The sequence below is a fragment of the Sciurus vulgaris genome (assembly GCF_902686455.1).
Source record: "Sciurus vulgaris genome assembly, chromosome: 6".
NCBI lineage: Eukaryota > Metazoa > Chordata > Mammalia > Rodentia > Sciuridae > Sciurus > Sciurus vulgaris.
Window position 1 is genome coordinate 4,637,174 of NC_136466.1, and position 24,009 is coordinate 4,661,182.

At 50.3% G+C, this 24,009-nt stretch overlaps 1 protein-coding gene across 7 annotated transcripts; it reads left to right on the plus strand.

The window, feature by feature from the left end:
* Window positions 1-6,073: 6,073 nt before the first annotated feature.
* Window positions 6,074-13,425, plus strand: LOC306663275 (olfactory receptor 2T1-like). 7 transcript variants are annotated; one of them, XM_079143706.1, is made up of 4 exons: window positions 6,074-6,361; window positions 8,064-8,258; window positions 8,477-8,620; window positions 10,660-13,425. In XM_079143706.1, the coding sequence occupies exon 4, from the start codon at window positions 11,272-11,274 to the stop codon at window positions 12,205-12,207; it is 936 nt and encodes a 311-aa protein (XP_078999832.1). In that variant the 5' UTR covers window positions 6,074-6,361; window positions 8,064-8,258; window positions 8,477-8,620; window positions 10,660-11,271; the 3' UTR covers window positions 12,208-13,425. The 7 variants fall into 7 exon arrangements, with proteins under 7 accessions (XP_078999832.1, XP_078999836.1, XP_078999834.1 ...); XM_079143710.1 differs by having other exon boundaries at window positions 8,588-8,620; XM_079143708.1 differs by lacking the exon at window positions 8,477-8,620 and having other exon boundaries at window positions 10,647-13,425.
* The last annotated feature ends 10,584 nt before the right edge of the window (window positions 13,426-24,009 follow it).

Consider the following 24,009-nt stretch of genomic DNA (forward strand, 5'->3'; position numbering starts at 1 on the left):
CATCGTGGGGAAAGGTTCGGGTTCTAGGTTGGTGGGGAGGTGGCTATGAGAGTGGAGGAACATCTGGTTGTGTGTCACCCTGTCACCTCACTCATGCGGTTCCGGGCAAACCTGAGAAGACAGGGAGCAATCGTTAGCAGAAATCCTGTCACGAATAGGGCAGTAAGGGCAGGGGTCAGCCAGGTGACAAGAGTGGAGTTCAGCCATCCTGGCCAGGGGTCTTTTGATTTTTCTTGCTTCAGCCTTTCATTTAGACGTCTGAGAGTTTGCTTTTCCATTAGACGGGTTTCATTGATGCAGCAACAACATTCCTTAGGAAGAGGCATGTTCCCCCTTTGTCTGCTGTCAGACCTAGTGCTCGACAGTTCTCACAGACTTTCTTACCCAGAAACATTTTCTTTTCCCTTTTACTGAATATATTCCCTACTTAGAAACTTCCATTTTTCTTTCCTATCTGGTGAGCACTTTGTGGTGAAAAATCCACCCTCCTTCCAAATAGCCGAATGTGAGTGAGCAATCAAGATGGCATATTTGGAATCTGTGGAGATGTTGACCTGTTTACCTGTGGATGGAATTAGAGCCCTGATCAGAGCAGAGTTCGGCTTTTTGGGAAGTGGTCCCTTCTGGAAGGCAATTGGCTTCCAGAACTGAGGCAGGGGTGACCACTGCATAAGCAGCTCTACAGTGTCCATCGGGACCCAGCACAGAGCTGCCATCTACAAAAATGGTTAGGTCAGGTGAGGGGAGTGGGTAATTGAAGAGGTCTCCACGAGGTGAACACAGGGCCTCCAGCACCTGTGGGAGTGGACGGGATTTATGGCTCACGAGGTCCTGGAGTCGATGGGTGGAAAACACAGTTATTGGTTAGGTGAGTTTTAGAGCTTCCTTAGTTAATTCAGCTGATGCGGCCAGTGCCCGGAGACATGGTGGCCACCCGTGAATGGCAGAATCAAGCCGCCTGGAGAGATATGCCCCCAGTCTGTAGGAAGGTCCGGTTGGTTGTGCCAGGAGGCCAGTGGCTACACCCTGTAAGTTAATTAGGTGTTTCCAAGAAACACATTTGAGTAATTCCACACATGTCAAGTCCTTATTTTACTGTAAAAACCAAGATAGCAGATAGGTATATTGAACAGTATTTGTGGTCTCTTTCTGTTGGAGACAAGTTCTGGAAACAAATGATTAATCAATTAACATTTTTAAACTTGACCACCTGGAGACTTGTGAAGTAAGTCATAATATATACACGATTTTTGGACACAAAATAGACAACACAATATACACATAACACAAAAACAAAGGCCTTGTATTTTTTATAGGTGAGATTTCCATTGCAATGTAACAGATACTCAAAAACTTGAGTTCAATAAAAATAGGACTGATCGAAACATCAATGTTATGAGCTCAAAAAATATAGAATTAAAAAAAAAAGAGTCCTGGAAAAATGACACGGCCGTTAATTATCACTTTGTTGAAGTTCTGGTAAAAGGCTTTGTTGCACGTGTGGGGAGAGTCACGTCCGTTAGGTGGACTTGGTCAAGATCTGTGGGGCCTGTTGGAGGCAGGGTCGTTAGTCTGCGGTGACAGCGGAAGAAAGCCCTGCGAAGTGAGATCCTAAGTCTGGGAACGACAGCTACGTTCCTTACTATAAGTAGAGGAGTCGGCAGAGGAAGACCCTAAGCGTCTCTCATCTGGGAAAGATCCTGGAGGAGAATGGAATTCGCACGAGGCCCTCTGCAGCAGCCACCTCCGGAGGAGGAGCAGCTCTGGGGTAGGTGGTGGGAGGCTCTGAGGAGACAGAGGAGGAGGAGCTGCATCTGCAGGAGGAGGCCGGTGTGCAGGAGGAGGACGGGAAGAGGAGGGCGATTCTGGCCAGAGCATGGAGGGGGAGGGGTTTGGGACGGGCTGGGGTGGGGAACTTGGGTGGGGGAACAGGTAGAAGGGGCGGGGCGAGCACCAAATTCCAAAAAGAAAAGCTTGCGGATGGTCGTGAGCGCCCTTGGTGGCCATCTTGAGATCCAGAACATACTGAGGCCTGGCCACGGTGAATAAAATCTAGCCGTTTACCTGTGAGTCTTGGGGTAGTCCCAGTTTAGTAAAATTACAGCAGAGACGGTTCAAAGGACTTTTGGGGTCCAATGAGCCACCGGTATTTCCCACTAGCCATCAACTTTACCCAGATGGATGTACAGAAGCAGAAAAAGGCGTCCCAATTTTAGCTTGTGTACACCAGAAAAACAATGGGCAGGCCAAATGCCAAAACATCTTTTGACTTTCAGGGTCTGGAATGAGATAAATGGGGGGGGGGGGGTGCTAACTGGAGGCCGGGATGTCTCCGTGGTGACCACAGCCCAAATGGAATGGGGGCCGTCTGTGGCACACACAACGGACAGACCCGGTTCGCATCGGAGGGTAGAGACTGGAAAGGCAAATGGGAAAAACCCCAGGGCACTTACTCTGTCTGTTGCCTGGTGAAGGGAAATGGGATGGAGCGGAATGGAGCAGAGCTGAGCGGAATGAACGGAATCTCCTGGTTCTTCTGAGGGAGGGTGTGGATCTCAACCCTGATGGGGGAAGCCCGAAAACCCTCCTGGGTTTTGGCACCAACTGTAAGCTCAGGGGCACAGTTAGCAGCCCAATAAAATCGGACACAAAGCAGCGGAAGCAAGCTTTATTGGAATCTGGCTCGCAGGCAAAATTCCCAGCCCCCCGCCCCCCCAGGGTACAGGTCAGGTTAGGGAGCTGGAGAAAATCGCACATGGCCCCGGTTGACCAGGGTCTTTATAGGCCAGAATGGGCGAGGGTCCTGCTGAGTGACAGGTGGAGGTAAGGGTCAGTGGAGTTTTCCTGCCCGTTTGATTGGTCCCATGTGGCACGCTGCCCTCTGCCTCAGTTGCTTTGCTGTCCCTCATATAGTTGCCCAAATTCCGACCTAACAACTATCACAAGTTGGGCTTATTCAGGGAAGCAAGGTTATTATAGATTTTAGAATCAACTAAGGTACCGTACCACATTAACATAATAAGAAAGAAAATCCATCAGCTCACCTCTACAAATGTGTTCACAATAAAATCCATAAAATTGCTGGGTGCAGTGGCACACACCTGTAATCCCGGCGGCTCAGGGGGCTGAGGCAGGAGGATGGAGACTTCAAAGCCAGCCTCAGCAACTGCGAGGTGCTAAGCAACTCTGTCGCCGCCCGCGGCAACAATTGTGCGGGTATTTATCGGAGGTGGACTGAGAATAAACTACTTCAATTCCTGCCTTGCTTGCTTGCTTATTCCCCAGCCTATTGAAAGAGAGGCTTGCTTGATTTTAGAGGAAGAGAAGCTTTGAGAGAAAGATAGGCTTTGCTTACAGAGAAAGTTTTTAGAGAAAGGCTTCTACACTTATCAGAGATCTATTTCTTCTTAGAGTTCTGCTGCTTCTTCTTAGAGGTAGGTCCCGCATCCTGTGAACTAGATGCTATCTAGCTTAGGTGGTGCTTAGAGGTGTGTCCCGCGTACTGCAATATGAGCTGCTTCTTTTAGCTGCTTCTTTTAGCTGCTTCTTCTCTCCGCTTCTTCTTACTGCTAGCTGCTTCTCTTTCCTTCTGCCAATTCCCCGCTTATATTCCCTCCAGGAGGTGGAGGGTGGGGCCTCGCCAGTTGAGATTAGGTGAGCAGCCAGCTGCCCTATCACAGCAAAGGTTAAAACGAGCAGGCCCGAGCAGGAGCACTCGGGAACACCTGTGCACGCATTGTGTGCGTGGACTTAATTGAATATGGCCAATGATAAATCACCTGAGTGTGCTTATATTAATCAACCTCCTCACTGCCGATGTGATCAAAACAACCTCCAGCTGGCCGCCAGGTGCCATCCTGGCACAGCCCACATGGCACAGCACCCAACACAACTCAAAATAGGGCTGGGGATGTGGCTCAGTGGTTGAATGCCCCCGAGTTCAATCCCCAGTACAAAAAAGAATTCATAAAATTAACCTCCATTCATGATCTTTAAAGTTCTTAGCCATCTATAAAAAGACAGTATTTCTTAAGTCATATGAAATATTTACAGAAAACTTACAACAAACTTCCCTCTGAGCTAGAGAATAAGCCTCTGCCTTCTGTCAGCCTTTTACAGAGTCCAGACAAGAACAGGGGAAAAAGAAAAATAAAATGAAAAACCAAAAAGAAAAGAAGAAATAAAAATATCACACACATGATTGTGTATGAAGAAAATCCAAAGAATATTCAAATAAACTGTTAAAATGAGTGACTCTAGGGATGTTGTTGGAATAAGGTCAGTATATTTTAAGTATATTTTTATGTAAAATTCAATTTAAGGGGTGGAGATGGGGCTGAGCAGATGGCTGAAGGGCTGGCTGGGAGGGTGAAGTCATGGAGGCAGCCTGGAGGTAGCCAGTGGGTCAGGAGACTGGTTCCGCACAGGGAAGTACGAGAAGCCAGTGCATCCAGGAGAGTCGGAGGCAGATCTCTCCCTGCTGGTGAAGGGAGTTGTACCTGTGAAAAAGCAGGAAGGCCAGGATGAATCTGTGGTCCAGCTGAAATTGGAGGTATCAGTGGGAATTTGTGTATTGAATAGAGATAGTTAGATATAGAATAGATACAAATGTGGGCACACACATTTAAAGAGGAATTAAAACAAAGTCTACACAATTTCTTCCAGACCATGAGAGAGGTAACACATCCCAACTCATTTTATCAGACCAACATCACCAGGATATCAAAACCAGATAAAAACAATATAAAAAGAGAAAACTACAGATCAGTACCCCTCCAGAAAACAGACTCAAAATTCTCAGCAAAATACGACCAAACTGAGTCCAGCAATATATAAAAAGATTCATGCATCATGGCCAACGGGGTTTATTCTAAGAATGCACGTCTGGTTCAGCGTCTGGAAATCAGCCAGTGTAATCCACCCAATGAACAAGCTAAAGAAGAACACCAACTTCAGAAAGAAAAAAACAATACCAACTTCGAGTTGGGTCCCGCTGGGTTCCAGTGAGTAGAGCAGCCTGGCCCTCACCTGGGTCCGTGGGCTGGCCCTGTGCCGGGCTAGCGGCTGTGCACATGGTGGCTTTACGTGTTGTAGCACAACAGTGCGTTGCTCTGGGTGTTACTTTATGTAACCTCATTGTGTATTTTAAAGAAGCCAGGAGGCACGGTGGGTGAGTGTGAGCTTGCAGAGTGTTTGCATGAATCTTCCTGCTGCAACTGCTCTATGGCAGCTGGGAGGACAGAGCAAAGGCAGTGTGCAGTTAGACCACCTCCTGATTACTGACCTGCTTTGTTTTGTTTGGTGTGAATTCGGGTCACTGTCTGAGGCCACCTACTCTCAGCCCAAAGAGCTTTGTTTGAAAGAAAGGTCACCAGGATCAATCTTGTCAGTTTTTGTTCACCTGGAAATATCTTCATTTGCCCTTCATGTTCGGAATATGGATGTGGTTTTGGCACATCAAGGATTTTTGCTGTCAACACTTTGTTGGTGCCTCACCCGCCGGAGATGGGAAGTCAGATGCTGAACTTTCTGTTTCACCTCTGCGTGATGAGCTGCCTTCCCTCAGGGTTCCCAGGTTTTCTTACCTTTGGCTTCCAGTACTTTGTAGTGTGTCTGGGTGTAGATCTGTTTGCACTTATCCTGCTTGGAGTTCATTCCATTTTCTGGATATGCAGGTTAATATTTTTCAACAAGTTTGGATATTTTCAGTCTTAAGTGTCTATGTGCATGTTTAGGTAGCTGCTCACATTTGTTCCGGTTCCTCTGTGAGGCAGGGCTGCGGGGACATTCTGGTGAAGTGCGGAGGAGCCCGAGTCTGATACTTTGGATCCCAGCAGCGGAGGTGCTGTTCTCAGGCCACGTGACCAGGCCACTCCTGCCTCCCAGCCTGGAGGCTCATTAGTGTGGCGAGTGCCCGGGCCTCTGAGGTCCTGGGGAGAGAGCTGCTCTGCCCAGGAGCCTCCCCGCCACCCCACCCCCACCCGCCTTCTCAGAAAACTATGTAAACTCCGCGCCCTCTCGCCTGAGCGCTCCCTGTCACCCAGGGTCCCAATACATCCTTTAATGAGGCTTTCTTCCTGCTTTCCAGTTTTGGTTTGCTTTTTGTTTGTTTTCACCACTCTCGTTCACTTCACGGTGGAGACAGGAAGCAGCGTATCAGCATTTCTGGGAGGCTGGAGAGCTGCTGTGCTTTATCCTGCACCCCCACGACGAACCAGATCCTGAAGGAGCCCCACAACTGTGACTCGCTCTCAGCATGAAATGGAGGCGGGATCACGTCCACTGAACTCCCTCTCCGCTTTGGGAAAAGTCTGTTCCTTCTCTGACCCCTGTGCAGCGGCACGAGGTTTGTGGCTTGCTGGTAAGTTTTGTGAGTCCCCGTCACCTTTGCCATCTCTTGTGATGCGCTCTGCTGGGAAGGGTGTCTGGGGAGGCTCCAGCTCGGCGGCGCGGGCGGAATCGGGCACTTGCTGGCTTCTGATGTGATGCACGCCCCTTTGCCTGGTCTGGAAGGGGAGTGTGCAGCGTGACGTCCTGGGGGCAAGCACTCTGCCCGGCGGATGAGGAAGAAACGGGCAGTGCGATGGGGTGGGAAGGCGCAGATGGCGGGACGGGACCCAGGCTTCCTGATGCTCGGCCTGGCCCCGTGTTCTGTGTTCTCGCCCCCGCCTGGGAGGTAAAATGCGCTGACCACGGAGCGCAGGCGATCGCTGTGAAGACAGCCCGCCAGCCCGGAGGTAGAGACGCGCTGACCACCCGGAGCGCAGGCGATGCCGTGAAGACAGCCGGCACCGGCGGCTCTTGAAGACCCTCCAGCTTCAAGCCCAGGCTCTTTGCCTCCCAGGGCTGCACGTGGTTTCCGAGTCATCTGTGCCTGGTTCTCGAGGACGTGCGGACAGCCGATCTGGGCGGCTCCCCTCAGCCGGGGCGGTGCTGCTCCCCGCGCCCGCCGCACCAGGGCGGAGTGAACTCCCAGCAGAAGCAGCGGGGTTGCCCAGCGTGGGGCTCATCCTGGTTTGTGTGTATGGGTCCTGGCAGGCGGGCCGTGTGTCAGCACAGGGGGTGTTCTAAGTCACCCCACGTCGTCAGAGTATATTAGCAACCAACCAGTTGTCTAAGAACTTTATGACTCTCATTTCAGTTTCAGTTTTTCTAATGTCTTTGATTTTTTTAGATATTAAGCAGGATTTGGGAACGCAGATAAGATTTTTAGTAACGTATTTATATTTTGTCTCAAAATTGCACCACTTTGTTGATTTGGCTTGAGAAACTGTTATGTGAAAATAACTGTTTTTAAGAGCATTTAATGAGTCAGCAACGTGATGTGTCTATCAAAACAGGAAAGTACCGTTCTCAGAGTGTTCAGTACTGGAAAAACCGCACCTATAGTAAACTGTTGTGATTGAGATCTTGCAAAAGCCACTCTAAGTGAGTCCCAGGACTTGAGCATGTTGGCAAAGAAGCCACTGATGAACACTTGAAGGTCCAGACATTCAAAGGGGAGCAGCCTGCTTCCAAGTGGGTCACAAGGGAAGGAAGTTGCATGGGGCGGCTTCTGATCCCAGCAGGCTCACAGCTTCCTAGACACAGGTCTGTGGCGTCGAAGGAGCACGGAGCACGCTTGCTGTTGTGGCAGAAACTTCACAGTGTGATGTAGAAGCAGGTGGAGGTTGCGACTCACAGACAGCCAGCCTCCTGTCACTCCACGTGAAGGGTGGGTTTAGAGAGCCTCCCAGGCCAGGTGCAGGTGACACCCTGACTTCAAATTGCAGCCATGTGGGAGGAAGAGATTTGCAGCGCAGGCACTCAGGTAGCAGGAGCGGAGTCTGAGGTGTCAGGGTGGAACCCGTGCTTTCCCGTCTCTTGGTGTGCGGCACTGTGTGAGGAGCGGTCATCGAAGTCAGCCTGAGAGTTTTATCTGATAAAGTCAATGTTGGTCAATAATTTGTGTGTGTGTGTGTGTGTGTGTGGTGCTGGGAATTGAATCCAGGGCCTTGTGAGTGCTACTGAGCTATATCCCCAGCCCCCTAATGTTTTTTTTTTAATGTTCTTCTTGTTTGCAGGCTGAGCATATCTGTGCCCCTGAAAGACATTTAGATTTTCTGCAGGCTTATTAACAATACACACATTTTTCCTGGGAATTTCTATGAAATGCCATTGCCTTCAAGTAAAACAGTCTGGGGAGAAAGTTACAGGATCTAACCGTGGGAGCTTCTTCACTCTTTGGATTGTCTGGGTTACAGACCGGAGAACAGCAGGTATTTGCAATTTGAATCCATGCGTTTTAGAATATGTTGATTGCTTCAGTGAGAGACGGGGACTCTCACGTGTTGCTAATAGTTTTGAAATGGTTTGCATGTGTATGTACACCACTGACATTCCACTTTCCATTGTAGGAAACATTTTCACCTGCAGCTATAAATTTCTTAATTTAATCCTAAAGCAGTGTGACTATCTTCTTATTCCAATCTAACAGGAGCAGGTACTAGGCTCAGAGTGCTTGAGGGGAGTCCAGTGCCACAGAATCCATCAGTGTCAATGCAGCAGGAGAACTGGTGCGTCTGACACTGACTTTGTCTCACTGCAGGTCTACGACCTGACTGCAGGAGCAGATCCCCAGGTAAGGGGTCGCTCCAGATGCTTCCCGATGTATTCTTATCTACTAAACCATATCAAACTGGTGCAACTTACGCCCAGCTAGTCAACCACTGTAGATGATATGCTCCCCAGAGTGATAACAGATAACGCATCTAACCACATATTTGGTTTAGAGTCCCAGGTCACACGGAGGAGGACTGCTCTCTGCCAAGCTCAACCTTTGTGAGCAAGCCCCAGAAGGCTGGCAAGCTGCAGGAGGGACCGGCCTTTAGAATTAGCCCTGGCATTTTACCACTAGGCACATATGGCAAGCCAGCAAGAAAGAGGTGGGACAGCAGACAAAGTTTTTAAAAATGTTTAGGAGGGAGTAGGAACAGAGCAGAGGACAGCATTTGACTATCACACAGCACTTGGTTCCCCTGGTTCCCTGTGTTATTGGGTTTTTGGGGTGTGATAGGAGTTAAAAGGGATCGTGGAAGGTGTGGAAGCCCAGGAACCGAGGACATCCCGTAACAGGAGAGCATTTCCCTTCACATGCACATTTTAATGGGCTCCATTAATGACAGCTAGAAAATGCAAAAAGAAGAGGAAGCTGATGGTAAGTAAATGTGAAACTGTACCCAGTATCAAGGGAATTTATGAAACCTGGCACTGAGATTATAAAACTGGAAAAATAACAAATGTGGTAAACACTGTTTGCACTCTTAAGAAATAGCAGTTCTGATTAAAATAATTTATGGTATCTCTCAATTATGCATAATTTTCACTGATCAAATGAATAATTATGTTATCTGGAGCCCAGCCAGGGACTCTGCCTGGATCCTAGTTACCCACCTGCAAAAGAAATAAGCAAATGTTACAAAGGGAAAAAATGAATTTCATGCACACTGATAAAGCTGGGGAGGAGCAGCTACATTGTTTCTCCCTGGTCCCATAGAAGCATAATCTGATAGAAACAAAAGCCAGGAGTTGCAGGTGCAGAGATTTAGCTAGGCTGTGGGGGCCAGGGATCATGTCCGTATCAGTGTCCTTAGTGTCCCCTGGGGCCAGAGGATAGTTTTTCATTTTTGGGATCTCAGTATGAAGAAGTTAGCAGATGCAAAACAGAAAAATATCTGTCAGGAGTTGCTTTTACTTTGGGCTGGGCACAGTGATGCAGAGGCAGAGTGATGCACTTCTATAATCCCAAATACTCTGGAGGTTGAGGCAGGAGGATGGCAAGTCCAAGGCCAGCCTCAGCAACTTAGTGGGGACCCTGTCTCAAAATAAAAACAAAAAGGCTGGGGATGTAGTTCAGTGGTAAAGTACCCCTGGGTTCAATCTTCAGTACCCACCCCCCAAAATTTAAAGGGACCTGTTCCAATCACATGTAGCTAAAAATCTAACAGATCACTCGGGTGGCATGTTTTACTAGATTGCTGCAGTCATTATCTAGCTGTTGTTCTGGGCGATGGGTAAGAACAGAGGGAACTGAGACCACCCAGGGCACACTTTCCCCACTAACTGATGTTTTGCCCACTGACACTGGTCACTGGTGGAAGAGGGGCTTTACAGCTCTTCTGTTCCTGGGTCGACCACAGATCAAGGAGTCAACAGGTGCCGAATTCCTTCGGCTCAGCTTGGCACAGGGTACCTTCACAATGGTGCCTACACTGTTCAGTGTGTTCTTGCTTCTGTGCCACTGCCTTGCATGCTCATGGTCTTGGAGTGTTTAGAGGAGATTAGATTAGATTGGTCAAAATAACTTAGTTCAGAAAAAGGGTTTTCATTCATTCAGCTTAACACACATGAAAGGCCATTCTTTCAGGAAGTTTGTTGGGATTTCTTTGTTTTTCTTTATCATAAACTGCAATTATTTGAGACACATTCAGTCTTTCCTAATCAAAAAACACTGAAAATTTTTCAATTTCCAAAACCTATGTATTTACTCTGCATCATATTTGGCAGCATTAATTGCTAATTCTCACAGTAATCGATCCTAATACTAATTCCTGATCATATTAACATTCTCATTTCTTTCTTAAAAATAAATAAAAATTTTTGAGCAGTCGTTTCTTACAGTGGATGATCCTTTTGTGTCTGAATTTGCAAGACCGGTTCACATTGCATGGTTCATCTCATCCCACACGATTTGCCCCCAATGGGGGTGAGCCGACACTAAGCGTATTCTCGAGATGTGGACCGTGACCCCTGGACCGAGTGGGAGATGACCAGGTTGGTGGCTGAAGGGCAGACAGCTCACGGGCAGATGAAGGTGTCCTGAAGATGATAGTTATGCTGCCCACGGCAATGGTACCAGTTTAAATGCACTGAGGTAGTGCGCTTACGCTGGTGCACACACACGCACGCACACCATGGTATGCGCAGTTGCTGCAAAGCACCCTCTGCACCCTGAGGTGTGGTTACAAGTATCACGGTCGTACAGCGGCACTGCTGACATCTTGTCCAATGTGGTCAAGGAGTCGTTGCTTGGCAATGATGAATTTCACTAAGACTTGGCGTAGATCAGCACTCTGACGTGGAGAAGCTCTGAACTACAGGGAAAGCCATCCTAGGAAGTCTCCTTCACCCTCCGCCGTCCCGTGCTGGCCCCCTGACCCTCTGTTGTGGTCTCTCCCCGGCCGGCCACCGTGCCTCTGGAAGGCGCTGCAGTTCTCCGGCCACAGCAGCTGGATGGCAGCGGGCAACGCGTCCTGCACGGACTTCACCCTCAGGGGGCTGTTCGGCGCGGGGCCGGCGGCCGGCCTGGTCTTCGCCGTCATCTCCGTCATCTTCCTCACGGCGCTGACGGCCAACGCGGCCATGATCCTCCTGATCCGCGCCGTCGCGCGCCTGCACACGCCCATGTACTTCCTGCTCAGCCACCTGTCGCTCATCGACATGCTGTACATCTCCACCATCGTGCCCAAGATGCTGGCCGACCGCCTGCGGGGCCGCAGCTCCATCTCCTTTGCGGGCTGCGCGGCGCAGCACTTCCTCTACCTGACGCTGGTGGGCGCCGAGTTCTTCCTGCTGGGGCTCATGGCCTACGACCGCTACGTGGCCATCTGCCGCCCGCTGCGCTACCCGCTGCTCATGAGCCGCCGCGTCTGCTGGCTGATCGTGGCGGGCTCCTGGCTGGGGGGCTCGCTGGACGGCTTCCTGCTCACGCCCATCACCATGAGCTTCCCCTTCTGCGGCTCCCGGGACATCGACCACTTCTGCGAGGCGCCCGCCGTGCTGCGGCTGGCCTGCGCGGACACGGCGCTCTACGAGACGGTCATGTACGCCTGCTGCGTGCTCATGCTGCTGACGCCGTCCTCCGTGGTGGTGGCCTCCTACGCGCGCATCCTGGCCGCCGTGCACCGCATGAGCTCGGCCGAAGGCCGGCGGAAGGCCTTCGCCACCTGCTCCTCCCACATGCTCGTGGTGGCCCTGTTCTACGGGGCCGCCGTGTACACCTACATGGTGCCGCACGCCTACCACACGCCGGAGCAGGACAAGGTCTTCTCCGCCTTCTACACCATCCTCACGCCCATGCTGAACCCGCTCATCTACAGCCTGCGCAACAGGGACGTGGCGGGCGCGCTGCGGAGGGCGCTGCGGAGAGGCTCCCGGGAGGCCTTCTGACCTTGGCCCTGGCCCTGTGGGTGGCCGTGGGAATCCTTGCAGCGGCCGCGCTGCCCCGCTGGAGCGCACTGCGGGGAGGTCAGCTGGCAGGAGAGGACGCCACCTCGGAAGTGTGTCCCCTGAACCTCCCTACGCGGCTCTTCCGTCTGTTCTTCCGTTCTTTCCTGCTCTGTGCACACGAGTGCAGAATAAATACCCAGTGATTTCCAGAAACAAAAGTTAGAAACTTTTCCCCAGCAGTTTTACCTTTCGGAGGTATAATAAGTCAATCTTTTTTATTTTTATTTTTGGAAGGCGTGGGCAATATGTAGGCGCCCACTGCCTGTCATCCCAGCAACATCGGAGGCTGAGGCAGGAGGATGGAGAGTTCCAGGCCAACCTCAGCAACTTAGGGATGCCCTAAATAGCTTAGTGAGATCCTGTCTCAAAATACAAAATAAAAAGGGCTGGGGATGTGGTTAAATGCCCCTGGCTTTAATCCCTGGTACAAAAAATAAAGCACAGGAGGGCAGATGGTACTCTGGGCTCTGTGACAGTCCTGTGTAAGTCTAGTTCAGGATAGGCTCTAGTTGAAGGATAGAGGAACTCCTCTTGAGAACCTCGGGTTCACTGGTCAGGTGGTAAGGAGAGCCCACGGCAGTTCCTCCAATGGCCATTGCCCGCACCACAGTCACTAGGTGCTTGTTATTTCCAGTAAAGACTTGGCATTTAACTTTTGTTTGCAACACGTGAGTGAAACCGTTTTCCTGATAAGTTACAGCTGATGGATGAAAGACACCGGCACTGCCCAGAGGGCACCTGAGCACACTGGAGAGGAGTCTCAAAACACTGGAGCAGCTCACGAGCCTGGCAGCAAGAGGCGGGTCCTGTTTCCAGTGCCTTATAACCTGTCAGTGTGAATGAGGTCAGCTACAGTTCCTCTCTGTCCCCCACTGATCCTGGAACTGAGGACAGAAGGCCTGTGGCGGGGGCTGGGAAGTGGCTCAGTGGTGGGTGCCCGCCTAGCACACCCGGGTTCCATCTCAAACATGTGGCAGGCCAGGCGAAGCCTCTGTGACCACAGGGAGTGATCACTCAGGGACTAATTTCCAGAGTCCGGGTGGGAATGTCATTATAGAAACCTAACCACGGGCACAGCTAGCATCACACTGTTCGGTCTCTCTGGGAGGTAAGATTCACCTGCCCGGTCAGTTCATCATCCTCTGACCATGCTTGAGAAGGGAAGCACTTACTGATATCCCCGGTGACCGGTGACAGGAGTTCCCTTTCCCTAGATGTTGACATTTGAATACCAGAGGAGAGCGAGTGTAGAAAGCAAGTTTTATTTAAAGAACAGAGACAGGATTCTCCTGGGAGGAGCAGGGGGCATAGCTGGTATCCAAAGAAGCCTGGCATCCTGCCCCTTTTAGACATCTTAGATTTTCTTTCTTCTCCTGCCCTCCGTCCCCCTTCTCTCTCCCCATCCTGCATCCATGACCAGTGGCCAGGGTGAGTCAAATGGTGAGGGCCAGATGGGCGTGATCCCGGTAGTAAGGTAACAGCTGAGGCATCCAGTCACTCGCTGCAGGGGGGAACAGTTCCTGGGCAGAGGGAAGGGCAGCCTTTGATTTTCTTTCAAATCAAGAAAGAAAGAAGCCCCCACCTTCCCTGTTGAATCCATTTATTTATTATCTATATTGACTGGCTTTCTGTCCCTCAGCTTCATTACCATGAGTTCTAACTTGCAGGCAGGCACAGTGCGTCTTGTGTGTGTGTGTGTGTGTGTGTGTGTGTGTGTGTGTGTGTGTGTGTGCTGTGCGCGCACCTACAGGGAACCGCAGCCTTTCCAGGACCTTGAAGGAACTGTGTGTGTAGATATAGTCCCTCAGTCAGCCAGGCAGGCATTCATTCACATTCTTTATGGCTGTGAGCAAGACAAAGCACCTGTACTCAGGAAATTTTATCATCATAAAGACTATGAAAGAAGGAAAACAACCCAAACAGGAAAGCAAGGGGAAAAACTTGGTATTGCAGGCAGTGTGTATGTGGAAGTGTCACAGGAAAGCGGGGAGCTTAAACTCCAAACCTCAGTTCTTATGTTCTGAGAAAAGAACATTTAAAGTCAGATGCCCAAAGGCATGCAGAAGTTCATTGTAGGTGGCGGGAAGTAAGAGCAAAGTGAGGCTCCAGCAGAGAGCCCTCTGGAGAGTGGGCCTGCGTCTCTGAGTGGAGAAGACAAAGGAGACAACTGTCTCCAATTTCATGACCAGGAGAGCTGGGCCACCTGCTGTACTCGGCCGACCGGGTGTTCACCTCCTTCACGTCGGGTGGGGGCGTTTTTGACCTTAGTTGGTCCTCTCCAGAACTGTCATGGTGGCCATCCTATTTAGGGGGCTTTATCTACAAGTCAATCACGTCAATGTGGACACTGGGGTCAGTAGCTGGTCAGAAGTTACTTAGTGCTCCTGTGCTACCGAAGGACGCTTCCTTCCCAGACGACGTGGGACACTTAAGCCTTAATTCCTAGCTTCACATCAACCTCCGTGGAGCCTGTCAAGAGTCAGTGCTGTCAATCCCTTTCTCTTGACGTGTTTCACAAGTAGCTCCCTTGCTTTGTTAGCTTTCTGCAGATAACTGCCACCATTCGATTTCTTAAGACAGGTTAAGAACACTTTGTGACCTCACCATGTATCTCACTGCTCATTGCTAGCTACTACCTAAAAGTGAAAGTGACCAGAGCTAACACACCTGTGTCCTGTGCCCACATGGCCACCCTTGAGTGGGTTCCTAATAGACAGCTGTGCATGAGAGCCCAGGGAGAGTGAAATGGATAAAACATGGGGATGTGTTCACACAACACACACGGATGTTCTGATACTACCTGCAACCACAAGGACCGATCTCACGAAGGCCGGTACTAAGGGGCCACATCACAGAAAGTACATCTGTGTAAAAGACATCTAGGAAAACTGCCCATGTTTTAGGAGGGTCAGGGGCTGGACAGGTACACAGGCAGGCCTCTGGTGGGCACTGTTAGTTTATGTTCCTTGATGTGAATGCTGATTTCACGCCAGGTGTTCAGTTTCAGAAAATTGATCAAGTTCAGACTTTTTGTATGTTTAACACTTTTGTATTACATTATGCTTCATTAAAACTACCCAGTAGCACAGTGGGTGGTGGAAGCAATAAAATTTGGCCAATATCCTCCCCAGTACTTCCCCTGCCAGGACCCCTCCACCCACCTGCTTCCTCTACTGAACTCCCTTTGATTTCCATGAGATCCTACACCCCACTTTCTATTTATTTTTCCTGACTTCTGCATATGAAGGAAAACATTCCATCCTTGACCTTCTGAGTGGCTTATTGACCTTAAGATGATAGTCTCAAGTCCCACCCATTTCCTGCAGACGACCCGACAGCATGCTCTCTGTGGTGACCAGAGCACATTTTCCTGATCCACTCATCCAGTGACAAACACCCAGGCTGGTTCCTTAGTTCGGCCATTGTGAATGGTGCTGCTGACAACATGGGCCTGCGTGTCTCACTACAGCATGCCGACTTTTGACTCTTGGGGATAAATGCTGAGGAGCGGCGTGGCTGGTCACGTGGTGACTCCGTTCCGAGTCTTTTGCGGAGCCTCTATGCTGAGCTTCACGTTGGTTAAGGGTATCTTGTGCTTTAGGGCGTTTTGTTCTCCAGCCCGGGGGCCGTCCAGGCCCAGCATGCTGGCCACACTGCTGGACCGGATGCAGGCATCTTGCTGCTTGCTGTGTCATGCCGTGTGTGAGGCACCTGAAGTGCTGGTGTGCCCCAGCTGTGGAGAGCAGGCTGTGTGCTTTCCGAGCTACTGCTGAAGTATAGAACGGCACTCCTCAGGCTGTGCCTGAACCTGGGCTACTTCAGTTTGCAAAGAGGTCGTTTGCCACGAGCAATTCTGTTTTTAGTTTAAGAATGACTCCACATCTTATTTGTACAAGTAAGCAGCCACTACCTGCCCAGCGTGACCATAAGGCACAAATGGATAAGTAAACCACGCTAATAAAAATGACCTCCTGTGCACCACTCGCTTATCCATCAGAAGCAGAGGGACACATGGGCATGTCAGATTCAAATCAGGAAAGCCAGGCCCACCAGCTTGTCAAACGCAGGCCATCACACGATGCAACCCCTCGCTTGAGGCTCATAAGAGGAGGAACATCCCAAGAGTGGACCTGTCACCTGGCCACTCCTCATGAGTCTTGCCCAGGACACCTGCCACAGTGACAGACCTCAGAATCTCCGCTTCAGCATAGCATGGTTTCTCCTGCCCATGATGACCACACACAGCCGACGTCTCAAGCTGGTCCTTTGGATCTGCGGCCCTCTGGACCCTGACCTAGAATCAGATCTGGGCTTTGACAGCTCTGTGCCTGAAGAAGCTCTTGGCTAGTTCCTAACCTTCCCTGACCGCCTGTGGGGACTCTGCATCTGAATCTGCTCTCTCTGCCTTTGCTCTCAGCTTGGCCTCCTGGATCCCTGTGGCCACCTTAACCCTTTCTTATCTTTCCTGTCACCCCTGTCTATCCTTGTGTGACATGTGATGTGTGACTTGAGTGTCACAGATATAACTAGTTAAGACTGGAGTAAAATAACTTGCCATTGCCCAGCGTGGTGGTCTGCGAATTTAGTTATTCAATAAATTCTGATACTGTGGAGAGATGCGAGTGTGTTTTTAATGGCATCACCAGCTCAGGACACCAACTCTAGGAAACACCACATCCCATTTCTTGGTCTTTCTTCACATTTTTTTTTTTTTTTACAAACTTTATCCAGAGTGGCTACATCCCAATATGCTCTTCTTGTCCAACTTTTCCTCATTCAGAAGCAATCCTTGACTTCTAGAGCCACAGGGGACTTTCGATTAAGGTATGGCATCTTCATATACTGAAAGAAGTCTGAGGAGCAGAGAAGGACATCCGTGCCGCCGTCCCCATGTCGAGTCCGCAGCTCCTCAAGGCACGGCTGCCTGAGCGGCTGCTGTCCTGTGATTTCTGTTGCTGACATACATTTATATTATTGGTGGCCAACACATTTTACAGAGATACAGCTATTCTGCAATTCTGTCACTGAAATGGAGAAAGACATAAACTGATCTAATAACAAAAATTGACAGGTCATCCCCCACGGTCCCTGCACTCATCAAAGAGGTCCATATTTTCATTACCTAGGGAAAAAAATCATGAGAATTTATTTATTTCAGGGGATTTTGAATATTGCTGTGCTTTTTCTCTCTAAATTCAGGAATTTATTTTCCATCTGCAGTTACTTGTAAACATGAAGGGTCAGGAGCACTGCAGAGAAATAAATGTAAGGCTAGAAGACCAGGTTGACCAGGGCTCCTAGGACAGCCTCTCCTTCTGACGGGTGCTTGCTACCCCATCAGGGAGTCTGCCAAGGCCTGGCTGGACAACACCTGGAGAGCAGCTTAGGCCATCCCTGCCTGCTGTGGCCAGTACTGAGTCATAAAATTGTAGAGACTCCACGGTGTCAGCCAGAACGACCCCAGCAGATGACCCAGAGCCCAACTTGCTGAGCAGAGTTCATGGTGGTCCTCACTCAGCTCTCTCCCGAGCTGTCCTGCAGAATGAGGGAGCCAAGTGTCTGCCATGGCCCATGCTAAGGCCTGAGCTCCCTTTGCAGCACAGGTCTGACCTCACAACAGTGAACCTGACCTCAAGTCAGGTGACCAGAATTGCCCTGCTAAGCTCTGATGTCCCAAACGTTCACAGCGCTGTGTGGTAATAACAGCAGCCCCCAAACCAAATGTGTCTAGAAAGCTCGGCTCACGTTCATTTCACACCGATTTCTCAGAGGCGCGATGCTGCTGGCCCTAACACTGCGGTCATCTTAATGTCAGACGGCAATCTGAGGGCGGGCGAGCAGCACGGCAGTGACCAGGCCTCAGCTCTGGGACTCCAGCGCGGGAGCTGGGTGCGGACCCACTTGGGACGCTTTCGCTGACTTCCACCTCCAGCGAGCAGAAACCCAAAATGCGCAAATGCGCCAGCCATTCCGACTGAAGTGGCGCGCTCCTGAAACCCAGCGCAAAGTCACGGATTGGGGAAACCAGCCTCGCAGCAGGCTTCAGGGGATCCGCAAGGGAGACCTCGTCAGTGGGGAAAGCAGAAGGGACACTGGAGGAGCGGACACTGGGCCGCCTGGAGCTGCAGGGTCGCAGACCACTGCAGGAACCAGGCCCTGAAGGACAGCGTGCCCTTGGGTAGGGAGGCGCCGCGTCCTGGGCCTTGGAGGAGAGCGTGCAGGACACCATTCGGAGGCCACGCGGGCTTCAACCGCAGGAGCTCCCGCAGAAGCCCGGAGATGCCATGCTCGGCCAGGGTGCCCTGAGGTCTCCCAGGGCTGCCGCGCGGGCCACCTTCCCTCAGCTCCCCTAGGGCGCTCTCCTGCCTAGGTCAGCCGTCCCGGCGAAGGGAGCGCCAAGGCGCCCTGGCCCACCGATGTGCGCACAGTGGGGACCACGGGCCTGTTGCTGATCTGGACACCGAGTGTGTGCGGCGCTAGGGATTCAGACACCGGAGCAGCAGGCGATGCAGGAACTCGAGGGATGATTGGAGTGCTGGGCTTGGACTCCTGGGCTCACGAAATCCTGCTTCCGCCTCCAAGTAGCTGAAACTACAAGTGAACCCTTGTCCTCAGCTGGTAGACTCCCTATGCTACGATTTTTAAAATTTCAGCTTCCTCATCAGTATGGTGGCCGCCCACTCCTCTCACTGAGGGTCCTTCCTTAGGAGGGGGTCGCTGGCTCCTGGGCCAGGTAGTTCGTGGTTGCCAGGTTCTCTCTGTTAAGATAATACATAACCGGAGGATAAGCACTTTAAACTATAACACCTTTAATATTACCTGCAGTGTTATGGTTCCACACACCCAGCATGGCAGCTGCAGCTGAGGAGGAGAGATAAAGAAAACTCCCCGTTTTTCAAAAAAAAAGGTCAATTATGGTATCTGATTTGATTCTGGTCCTTATGAAGGCCTATGAAGTATTTATTTAATTTTAAATTTTTTTATTATTGGTACCAGGGATTCAACCCAGGGGTGCTTTACCACTGAGTTACATCTCCAGCAACCCCCCACCCCTTTTTAAAAAATTTATTCTTTCATTTTTTTGAGAAGGGGTCTTGCTAAGTTGCCCAGGCTGGCATGCAACTGTTGATCCTTCTGCCTCCACCAGCTGAATGGCTGGAATTATAGGTATGCATCCCCAAGCTGACTTCCTATCAAGTGTTTAAGTAAAGTCACCCCCCTAGGAGATTCAGAAGCTGGTGTTCAGAATGAATTATTGCCTCACTCAAGCAAGACACAGACTGGGTCTCAGAACCCATGGTCTGGCGTCTTGGTACCAACCCTTAATATGAATTGACGGACAGCTGGGTCTGCCAGTTTGTTAATCTGCACAAGGACCTGAGGACAAAGGTTCCCCCAGGAGCTACATGCAGATAAAAGGCATGCTATTTGGACTCCAGCTAAGCTGTTCTACCCAGGAGCTGGACGGAGGAGTCGACCACTATCTGGATACTAACATGATTCCCGTGGGGTCTTGTCACAGGTAAGAGAAGGGGGCATACCTGAACCTTTGCTTCTACAAACATCCCATCCTTGAGCTTCATTCAAAATTACAGAGACTCACAGGCCAAAAAAAATACCGACTGTTGGTTTTAATCAGCTGTTTGTACCAAGAGGATAAACAGGTAAATATCTGCAGCATCAGTTCTGATTACCACACACTGCTTTCTCTTGTTTCTTTGATCAGCCCTTTAAGGTGATTTGACTTTATTAAATTTTATTCATTATATAACCAAAACAGGATCTTCATTTGTTCTGTGATGCATCCCAAGCACCTAGACATTTTCCTGAAATAGAATATGTTGTTAGTAAATATCAGGGTAATGAACAAGTGAAGCCATTGCATTTGGAAGGCATGGCACTCTGACATACAAGTCTCAAAGTTAATGAAATTTTTTTTTTTTTTTACTTTTCCCAGGTCATCTCAGGTTTGAAGGACTTCAGGGAAACTCAAGGTCAATTAAATTAGGTGAGATTTACAAGCTCACATAGAATTGTGTGTTGAGCTAAAAGCAAAAGAACTGTAGTTAAGTGCTTTCCCACTTCACTAGTTCTTAAGAGACTTCTAGTAAGTGTCCAAAATTGACTCAGGTAAAGAAGCACCACTGGCTTCGGCCGGATTCCTCACAGGTGTTGCTTCTCTGGAGCAGGCCGGTGTCAGGGGCTATAGGGGACATGGGCTCCAGTGTGGGGGCCGGAGAGGATGCTGCACCCTAGGACTGAAAACCCAGCTGGAGGCTGGGGCTGCGGACCTGGTTGGCGTTACCACTCCTGCTCTTTCCACGCGCCTCCCAGGCATTTAGCTGCAGTGAGCCCTAGTGACCCAGGCTGAGCCTTTGGAGAGGGGCCAGCCGGGAGCTTCTTTGAACAGAGTTAAGACCGTGCCCGTGTCCTCAGCTTCTGAACAGCTGACAGGGCTCTGCAGACAGTGGCTTTCCCCTCCCAGACAAGCCACGGGGAAGCCCTTCAAAGGGAGAAAAGGCAGTTAATCCTGCCCAAGGCAGGGTTGATTGCAAGTAGCAGTTCTAATTTGAAAATAATAAACCCTGAGTATTTCTAAAAATCAATTATAACATGTGCCAAAAATGTATTGAGTGCTTTCAGTCTGAAGGTGAGAGGTGGAGTGAGACTGTGTGAATGTCCCCATGCATGTGAAGTACCCACACGTGCCACCCGTTTCTCTTAAAAGCACAATGGAACTGTCACACCATGGAGATGGTGGAGGCCTCCCTCATCTCACAACGGCCACTAGGCGGTCCATTATGTGCTGAAACCTGTTACTCAGTGTGGGCTCGGCAGCAGATGCTGTTTCCCCTGCCTTCTTATTGGAAATGCCCCAGGACGAGTGTCTTAACGCAACAAGTCGCACTCACCTGATTATCTCACACTGGAATTCCCTAGTGAAACTGGTGCCCGTTGTCCTTCAGAGCTTCATATTGACCTGCGTCCACTCCCACCAGCCATCTTCGTGGGTCCTCCCTCCGTCCCCAGTGTTGACAGCCCAGCTGGCACAGGGGCTCAAGCTGGCCAGACTGGTGGAACCCTTCTGCTGCAGCCTCTCCAGCCTGCACCTGGGCCTCTGCAGCAGAGGAACCAGCGACCCGCTTCCCAGCGTCTTGCTGAGCAAGCTCCAGGTGCTCCTGCCCTGGGAGGAATGGCCTCAGATGCCAGCCCTGAGCCTGTGTCCACCTGAGGCCGAGAGGAGTGGGCGGGAGCCAGGGCTGCCCACCCTGCACCCCATGGCCGCACTGGGTGAGGCGGAGAGGAGAGGAGGTGGCACCAGGCGAGCAGTGCAGACACGTGCCCAGGGAGGGAGCCCAGGGCTGTCCAGGAGCCCCAGGAGGGGCTGAGGGGACCTGCAGGCAGAGCAGGCCCTCGGCCTTCACCTCCCCGGGTGGGAGAGCGCGGTCGGCTCCGGCAGTGAGTCCTCAGGCTGACGTGTCCCCTGTAGCCGCTGGCCTGGGCCCAGCGTGGGCAGCTGCCTGTACCTCTGAGCCCCCACACTCAGGAAGCCCCGTTGAGGAGAGCGCATGGCGTGTCACCAGGAGCAGAGAGACCCGGTGAGGAACTGGATTCAGGTCGCACAGGTCACCATTGCCCTCGGCGTGTTTTCAAAATGCCGTTTAAGGAACAAAACACGTCTCCTCTCCATTTTGGGACATTCAAACCTAGAAAAATACAGGAGGAAAAGGCAGTTATGTCAAAACGCGTGCTGACTTAACTCAGCGTTAGTTTTTTAAATCGTCAACAGGATTTCTCTAGTAGCATTTCAATTTATTCCACAAAATTTTAAATTAGATTTAGGCTTCCATGCAATTTTTTTCTAAATGTGTGTGTTGCTTTTCCTTCTATCAATTGTAAGTGGTAGCCTTGGCCTTAGGGGTTCTTGATTAGAGTGAGCTCGTCCATCTCCTCCTGACGCACTTTGCAGAAACTCTCCTTCAACTCTCAGGTCCCACAAATCAATACAGATCTCAAGCATGTCTTGGTGGAGATGCTGGTGAAGGGCTGTGAGCATGTCCCGAGGACAGGCACCCTGATCACTTGGAGATAAGAAGCTGTCCTTGGTGACAGATGCTCAACAGTCAGGTTTATGAGCTGGGAGTGTGCAGAGTCTTTCTCACTGGATGTTGGGTGAGACGTGTGTGTGTGTGTGTGTGTGTCCTACCTCCACATGAAGCCAGGCACCTGAAGGCATGCAGGTGAGGACTGGGGATTTTCCAGGAGTTAGGAAGAATTTTCAGTTTCTTGAAAAATTGATTTTCTTTTGTTACTTTATTACTCATTGACTATGTTTGAAGGAAAATTCAGTTTTCCTGAGTGTGATTATAGCTTTTCCCTTGTATTCATTTAACTTCTACAGGGTGATTCAAACTTAACTGATGCATAGGGAAGAAGATATCCTGTCATTTGGGAGTAGTTGAGAGTAGTAGCACAGAGCAGGGAAGACGCAGGGTGGGGCCCTGCAGCCTCACCTCTCTGAGCACGGGTTTCTCCACTGTGAGAAGATGATGCTGAAGGTCATGACCTCACTGCTGGGCTAAGAGTGACCTCATTCAAACCTTGGAGCATGCACAGCAATGCCTGCTCACTGAGGACTACATAGGTGCAGGCCAATTTATTATCAGCAACTTGTCTGCCTTTCATTTCAAACTGAGAAAATTATTTATGGGCACATTAGCTTCCTACAGCTACTGTATTATCACAAAGCCAGCTTACTATATTAGAGTTCAGGAGGTCAGAATCCCAAAGGTGGCCACACTGGCTAAAATCCTGGTGTTGGGGGCTGCCTTCCCTCATGGAGGCTTCAGGCCCATTTTCTAGCCTTTTCCAGCTTGTAAGAGGCCAGAGACAGTCCTTGGCCTATGGTCCTGTAACAGGGACTTGGACTCTTCTCTCTGCCTGCTAACGTCCTGTGGCTGGCTGAAAGCAGGAGTAAGACTTGGCACCTCTGTCTCCATTTCACTTTCCTCTCCTTTACTCCAAGTCACCTTGAATTCCAGGATCAAGGTCAGACCTGAGAGATTTCATGTGAGGAGGGGCAGCCCCTGCCAGGCAAGAGCAGCTTCCTTACTAGACAAGGCCTTGGCTGACCAGTCCTGAGATAACCCCGCGAAGAGCACACCTGACCAAGAGCCTGTGGTTTGGAAGCTCTGCAAAGCCTCCGGCTGTGCCAAGCCCAATCCTCGTCCTCATTCCCTTTCTATAAAACCTCATCTCAGCCCCTCAAGTCAGGGCTGAGGACATGGGTCCCCTCAGCTCCCTACAGAGCTCCTTTCATGCTTTTGACCTGGACATTTTCTGTTGGTTTTTTGAGTGGCCAGACCTGGTCTGTTGAACCCCCCTAACTAAACTTATTAAAGAAGAAAATTAATCACAAATCTCATGGCATTTTTTAAGATACAATTTTTTTTTTTTTCTGGCAGTAGGAAGAAGATGAAAACTTGCTGCTAAATCACGTGTAACAATTTTCTACTTTTTTAAAAAAAGTCTTTAACAGAAGGAATTCAAACTCTAACCATTTACATGCAATCTCTGCATGTCTAGTAACAGTGGAGACTTTAGTTATCTTCAACCTAATAATTGGGCCCTACCTGAAGGAAGAGCTGTCTGAGCAAGGGCAGATTCAGAAGACAGAGGAAGGGTGAGTCCCTGTTGTGTCATCAGGTAGGCTACCATTTTAGGGACTCTGTGAGGAGGAAT

Bases quoted from the DNA above. Each gene is read 5' to 3' on its own strand.
- LOC306663275 (XM_079143706.1), top strand. From the start codon at position 11,272: ATGGCAGCGGGCAACGCGTCCTGCACGGACTTCACCCTCAGGGGGCTG.